The sequence below is a fragment of the Diaphorina citri genome, unplaced genomic scaffold, assembly GCF_000475195.1.
Source record: "Diaphorina citri unplaced genomic scaffold, Diaci psyllid genome assembly version 1.1 scaffold717, whole genome shotgun sequence".
Taxonomy (NCBI): Eukaryota; Metazoa; Arthropoda; class Insecta; order Hemiptera; family Psyllidae; genus Diaphorina; species Diaphorina citri.
Window position 1 is genome coordinate 218366 of NW_007378150.1, and position 7741 is coordinate 226106.

At 36.2% G+C, this 7741-nt stretch overlaps 2 protein-coding genes across 2 annotated transcripts in view; one reads left to right on the forward strand and one right to left on the reverse strand.

The window, feature by feature from the left end:
* Nucleotides 1-312, reverse strand: part of LOC113468374 (cleft lip and palate transmembrane protein 1 homolog) — a 9315-nt gene extending 9003 nt beyond the window's left edge. The window contains 1 exon segment of the mRNA XM_026825217.1: nucleotides 203-312. Coding sequence (XP_026681018.1) covers nucleotides 203-312 — 110 coding nt within the window.
* Nucleotides 313-2020: 1708 nt separating this feature from the next.
* LOC103511479 (Bardet-Biedl syndrome 4 protein) lies at nucleotides 2021-7247 on the forward strand (the record flags this gene model as incomplete). Its single annotated transcript, XM_026825218.1, has 5 exons — nucleotides 2021-2138; nucleotides 2473-2612; nucleotides 4561-4673; nucleotides 5693-5787; nucleotides 7085-7247. Coding segments are annotated over exons 1-5 (629 nt in total), but the record flags the coding sequence as incomplete, so codon positions are not given.
* Nucleotides 7248-7741: the final 494 nt, after the last annotated feature.

Below are 7741 nucleotides of genomic sequence, written 5' to 3' on the forward strand. Positions count from 1 at the left end.
AAGAGATTTCTTATGTGACCTAATTCCATGAGTATACATGGAGTACAGTTCTCTTTTGACTATAAACTCCATCTATTTCCATGGTGACCCCGAATTTCACAATTGAATAGGAATATGGAGGGTGCACCGCATCGCACACACATACCGCACATACCGCCGGTATGTTGAGTTTTCAAGTGAGATTACGGGTATTTATAATTACCGTACATGACACTTCCCTGAACCATCTGGACACGTACTCGGGATGTTGCGGGATGTGAACTTAAATCTGGTGCGATGCGGTGACATGGAGGTAGTCAGGAGGTCATCCATATTCTAGATTTTCCTTTTTTTAATTCAATGAAAGATCAATGAAAACAGAGGACATCCATTTTGTTTCAAACATTAGAAAATCGAAGGTAAATGGGTGCGTATAAAAAGAGTACAGAGGGAAGAGGGATGGAAGAGTGGATGCGGCAAAAAAAAAAAAAAAAAAATGCTGTTTTCAACCGTGAAAACTCAAAAGACACCGAAAGAGAAAGGTTGTAAACGTATTAATAAGAACAAAAAATTGTAGTGTTTCGATGGATGGTGGAGAGGTACATCTATGAGAGACTGATGACCACTGAGGATTTGGCGTGACAGATGACTCCATCTCTATCGTCGATACACGAATAAGGAACGTGGATGTATATGTCATTTCCATGAGATGGGTATCCATACAGATACAACTACAACAGATCCACCCGTAAAAAAAAAAAAACATCTTATACAGTACCATTATAGAGTCCATGATTGCATCTCATACCACCGCCACATGAAGTATGTATACCTTTTAACACCTTTCTCTGGGAGGGGTAGGTAGTTTATAAAATGATCTATGGATATGAATTTCCATGATTCATCAAAAATCGAATTTCTAGATATATCTTTCATTTGGGGTGTATTATGGATGAATGTGAATGATATGTGACCATGGATGGATGGTATTCGTTAGTAGATAGGTACTCCTCTGCCTTTTTTATAAGTCTGTTTTATACCATAAAGTTTTCAAAGATTTTTTTTTTTTTTTTTTTTTTTTTTTACCTTTTAAGCTTGGTTTTGTTTTAAACGGTTTGAAAAAAAAGGACAGTGAAAATTCAAATCAGTTAAAAAGAAAGAGTGACGAAAGATAGCATGGATGGATCGGATGGTCTTATAGTATGAGGTGCTCTATGTCACTCAATACAATGTATTTTGTACCTATAATATGGAGGTCTAATAACTCTGGTCCCTCAGAATATTTTGCTATGCTTGAGTTTTTTCTCGAAACTCCCGGAAAATTGTTGGTCTCTCAAAAGGGTACTCTCAAAACTTTCTGGCGTTTAACGTGTTAAGGGAAGAATCTCCCTATGAAGGTGTATCTAATATCTATATTTTTATATCCATTATCTCGTACATAATGGTCACAAGTTGATATAGTAAGCAAGTCACAGATGTGTGAGTATGTTATTGTTGGGTTACCTTGGTAACAAACAAACATTTAAGCACAAACAAACAGATATTACGAACAAAACATTCTTCCATTTATTGTTCATAATGTAGAATATGTTGTTACATTAACTTTTTGTTTACCTACCATTATTTTGTTAGATAACCTTTTTTCCATTATTAATCGTTAAAAGTTGTTCGTTTTTTCCACTGTAGAGTGTTAAGTACCGACCAACCTGGTGTTATTTATCTATAGGTACCTAAGTAAGTAGTAAGTAGGTAGATATTTTTTTCCATAATATTTTAGTTAATTCTTTTATTAAATTTATACCTACAGAACCTCTTGTATATGGACCTACCTACAGTCTTTCTAAAATCAATCTCATTGTAGGATGGTGAAAGTTTAGCCTTTTCAAAGGATTACCTACACTCTTTCCTATCTCTCTGGCTCTCTACGTAATAGGGAGGTGTCAACTACAGACAGCAAGCAAGCAAGCAAGCACAATTTCATGAAATTCTGAAAGGGGTCATTTCATCATGGTAGTTTGATAAAGTCTTGAACTACTGAAAAATGGAGCAGGAGCCTATAGCGGGACCTTCTACGGCTAAGGACATCTCAAATGGACCTGCAATGTCTGGAGATAAAAGTTTGACCAAATTAAAGGCCCCACCAGTCAAATTTCGTACCAGTAAGTTATTCATCTCAATAGTCCTTATTAAATTCGGTTAAAGAAGGTAGGTAGGTACATACCTAGGAAAACTGTAAAAATGACATCTCCACCAATTTTTCATATGTAGCGTATTGCATACTCAAATGATTACACGGCGTTCATACAAATGATTTAATTTATTTTCAGTAGTGGATGTGCTTAATGCTTATTCTCTTACCTACAACTAGAGTTGGGGACTTGGGGAGACAGTCTGAGAGATGGAGAGAGAACAGGGCATAGGTATTTCTAACGATAATAATATTTATTTCTCATACCTACTTAGTAATGATTTAATTTAATGATTTTTTCTCAGTCAATCTGGTACCTTTGGAAACTCGCAATTGGCTACTTTACACCAAGTACTGTCGGCAGGAATTTGAAGAATGCAAACTGCTTATCGAGCAAGAACTAGAACAGACTGGAGGAAACAACGAATGTGCCAACTATATCTATGTAAGTCAACACATCTACATATATCTATAGGTATCTATGCAAGTCATATGTCAATGATGTTATCAGGTTATTTATTTACATATTATTAGCTCTATCCAAGTATCCATCTATCATATCTGTGTAAATCACCTAACTACCCTCATCTATGGTATGCATTTATATTTGCATATTATTAGTGGAAATCTGGAAAGGGAAAGTCAAAGGAGGCGAAGACGGAGATAGAACAGAAGGAAGATTTTGTTTGAAGAGCAAACAACAGGAGGAGAGTAGTTAGAAATGTTAGAATGGATAACATACGACATACGAGTAAGGGATTAAAGGATATTAAGGGCATTAATGGAAAATGAATAAATAGTGAGAGAGAGAGAGAGAGAGAGAGAGAGTCAGAAAGATGAGAAGAGAAGAAAAGAGAAGAGGAGACATGACATAAGATCTCTCTTTCGAGAAAACAGGAGAAGAGAAGGGAAGAATAGACTAAACAGATTGTGACGAAGATTGTGACACATTGCAGTATGTAGCATACTACCTAGTGAGAGACATAGGATTAGGAGGGGATAGATTTACTCAAAGATAATGAGGCTAGAGAAGACTGTGAGACCGATAGAACAAGAAGGAAGGAAAGAGTTAGGGAGGGATAACTCTACTGTGTAAGAGTGTATTGGCCTGGCGCACTGCCGTGCGCCTAGATTCACAGACTAATAGTAGAAGAGACGACTAGCGACTCCTTAGAGAATACGGAGGTTCAATTGCTATTTTATACTATATGGCAAATTTTAGCGAAAATACCACAAGAAAAGATAAAAGGAGTGAAAAAAGAGATAAAAGGAGTCCAGACAAAAGTATAATAGACAAAAGTAGGTATACAAAACAAAAGCTAGCAGAGGAGTCATCACAAAACATGCCAGACCACATAATGACATTACGTTCTGTTTTGTTAGATAGCAAAGCTAGCAAAACAACCGAAAAACCTCATTCGCACTTCATTCTGATATTTTGGAATAGGTGTGACCTGAAGTGAGTTTTACAATTCACTGAACTAATAATTGTTTCTACCTTAACATTCTTTCAGTGTGTATAGAAATCACATTCAGTTTCGGTCCCTTTTGAATTGGTTATTCACATTATAGGTACATATTTCAATTTCCAGTTTTATTCCGTGAAAAATATAGGGGAAGTTTGTTCACGAGCTGAAAAGGATGCTGAAAGAGATTGACACTGAGAAACTTTTTACCATGGAGACCTGCGAGTGAATTTATGCTCTAGTTCTCCATTTAGTTTGCCAGGGAAAATAATGTAGGTAAAACTTTATACGTAGGCACCTACCTAACGTATAACCTTCACATTAATTTTGCTTTGCTTAGAAAGAACTCTGTGTTAAAAGAAACATGTACCTACATACGAGTACATATACTATAATATTATTTATGTATAATATACCGGGTGTTGCATTAATGTTTGCCAACCTGAAAGTGGGTTATAGTATTGGTCAAGGACTACGAAAGGTCCCCACTAAAATTTTGAAATATCCAGGATAACTGAGATATTCACCACTTTGTTCCTTGGTCTACTACACTACTCTATTGGTTGTGATAACAAATCTGTACTAGGTAGAACAAAACCAAGTACATATTTAAATGAAATGGAGACAGCATTCCCTCTAATTTTCAAGAAAAATTCTGACCAATTTGGTGGGGATCTTTGTCTAGCCCTTGAACGTAAGTTCAGGTTGGCAAACCTTAACAGCACCCTGTATTTTATATTACTTATACATAAAAGTCGGTATGTAGAGTTTTTAGATTCAAGCTTCTATTTATAGTCACATGTTTCAGGGGCTTATATTCCGTCGTGAAGGCAAGATTGAGGAATTATTACTTACCTATAGGTACATAAGTAGGTAGGTATGTAGAGTTTTTAGATTCAAGCTTCTATTTATAGTCACATGTTTCAGGGGCTTATATTCCGTCGTGAAGGCAAGATTGAGGAATCACTCAAATATTTTGACAAATGCAACGAACTCAATCCCACCAAAGTGGACAATCTGAAACAAATAGCACGATCATTGTAAGTATAGAAAGTTCACTCAAATTAAACCTTCATAAAGAATTGCGAGTTGCTGACTTTGATAAACAAAATTCAATGTCTAGGTAGGTAACTTTCTACATAGGTACATATACTTACAGGATTTTTTTTAAAAGATGTTCGATAGAGTTAACTGTAACGGCTAAGGTCTTATCGTCCCGAAATCGAAGAAAGAAAGAAGACAGGATAGGAGAAAGCCAGCCGTTCCAAGAACGAACATTATCCGTTCAGGATGAAATCCACGGGGCCCAGCGCTTAAAAGGCAGTCGCGCTACCAAACAGGCTAACTAGGCTGGCTGTAGAAAATTTCTTTTGTATTTCCTCAGGAAATACAATAGGTAAGGAAATGTTTACTCATACGACATAGGCATGTAACGACCTACGTAGGCAGTTTTCAAGAAAACAAATATAATATTTTTCCAAGAACAAACTAACAAGCCATACAACAAACCATTATTGTTATTATTTATCTTGTATCTCGCTGACATGACGCTGGGATGACCCATTTCTTTAGGCGGTAATTGAGGTTACAATGACACTGGCTGCACTGGCTTAGCTCTGACCGTACGCTTCCTGCGTTTTTTAAAAAGATGTTTGATAGAGTTAACTGTAACGGCTAAGATCTTATCGTCCCGAAATCGAAGAGAGAAAGAAGACAGGATAGGAGAAAGCCAGCCGTTCCAAGAACGAGCATTATCCGTTCAGGATGAAATCCACGGGGCCCAGCGCTTAAAAGGCAGTCGCGCTACCAATCAGGCTAACTAGGCTGGCTGTAGAAAATTTCTTTTGTATTTCCTCAGGAAATACAATAAGGAAATGTTTACTCATACGACATAGGCATGTAACGACCTACGTAGGCAGTTTTCAAGAAAACAAATATAATTTTTCCAAGAACAAACTAACAAGCCATACAACAAACCATTATTGTTATTATTTATCTTGTATCTCGCTGACATGACGCTGGGATGACTTTTCACACTGTTCTTTCTATATTGTTTCAGATTTCTTCTAGGGAAACAGCAGCTGGCCATCGACACTTATCTAAAGGCTGAACGATTCTCTTTTGAACCGGACAGTAGCATTTATTATAACATAGGTGAGTGATGTTCCTAGGAAATGAAGGTAGAAACACTCTACCGTCACGTGACGCGATTACTAGCCACTACTGTGTGGCTGTGAAATTATCCACAATATTATGGGAAAACTTTGTAGTATGTACATCTCTCTGACTCCTAATACATTACTTTCCTTGAAGGATAAGGAAAGTAAAAAGGGGAAAGAATAGGAATTCTATCCTTTCCTTAAAATGAGGAAAACGGGGGTGGAATTCCATCTTTCCTCGAAATTCCTTTCTTTGCCTTACCGGACACACTTATATTTCTGAAAAACTGCATGAATAGTTTCCTAGAACAGGCCTTAAACAGGGCACACTGCCTTGACATAAGTTCCACGCGTGACCTATATTTTCATTGTTCCAGAATTCATATTTCCTCAGTACATTTTATTAAACTCGTAAAAAAAATCACAACTCTTTGAGCGATAGGATTTCTGGTTCAAGGCAGCTCACGTGAAATGCTATATTGTAGGCTGTAGACAAGGGAGAAGAAAGAATTCATAGAGGATGAGCAAACAAATCATAAGTTTGAAGTTTTTTCTCAATTTTTAGTACAAAGTCAAAGTTTTAATATTATTATTTAAATGCCATGTGGCAGGGTTCTCATGTAGGTGAGACCTTAAAAAATAAAAAGACCAACAAGAGTGAAAATCGAGAGGAATAAATTTAAAAAATGAATAATTTCAGGAAGTTAGGTGCGAAATGAGATAACAAACAAATATTCATTTTTATACTCGTATATTAGATAAGAATAAATCCAGCCTGTATTCATCCGAACAAACTCATAAAAAAGGAAAAAAGCAGAGAGAGAAAAAGATGTGTGAAAGTTTTTTTCTCTCTGAAATATAGGCAAGCAAAAAGTTTGTTGAAGTCATGAAGTTTTAAAGTGTGGATGTGGAAAATTGTGAGCTCATATTATAACGCTATTTGAATGTATAGGGGGTCCCTCTACATCAGAAATAACAACAGAAATTTATTTCGTTGAAGAAAAAGAAGAAGAACTTGAAAAATAAGAAGAATAAATCTCCATTTTCTTTTTTTTCCCAGCTCTCTCGTATTCCAAACTAGGAAAGGATCAGAAGGCCATAGATTACCTGACCAAAGCTCTGCGTATAAGTCAACGAGAACAGTACTTTTCCGAGCTGGGACGATTGTATGCCAGTCAAACAACAAGAAGAAGAAGAAGAAGAAGAAGAAGAAGAAGAAGAAGAAGAAGAAGAAAAAAAAAGAAGAACTTGAAAAATAAGAAGAATAAATCTCAATTTTCTTTTTTTCCCAGCTCTCTCGTATTCCAAACTAGGAAAGGACCAGAAGGCCATAGATTACCTGACCAAAGCTCTGCGTATAAGTCAACGAGAACAGTACTTTTCCGAGCTGGGACGATTGTATGCCAGTCAGAATAATATCAAGGAGGCTATTCAAGTTTACAAAGCTGCCCTGAGGTAAATATTATAGCGTTTCAATACAAAGCTGCCCTGAGGTAAATATTATAGCATTTCAATACAAAGTTGCCCTGAGGTAAATTATAGCGTTTCAATACAAAGTTGCCTTAAGGTAGATTCCTACGAGTATGAGCTTAATATTGTTTTATCATTTTTTTAAAGGCTGTTTGTCCCTAAGCCTCAGAGTGGGCTTTTTGTGTACATACATAGTTAAGCAAATGAGTTGCCCTCAGGTAAATAGCGTTCCAATACAGAAAACAAAAACCCACATGTTCATCTTAATATTATGTATTATGAAAATCTATCCTGAATGAAATTTGTAGGTAGGTTGCTAAGGATAAAGGACGTGGGATGATCTTAGATTCAGGTCACTGACTTTAAAAAAGTGTAGAGGTTTCGGAATTTTGTATCTTGTCAGAAATTGTTCATCTTAATATTATGTATTATGAAAATCTATCCCGAATGAAATTTGTAGGTATGGTAAGGATAAAGGA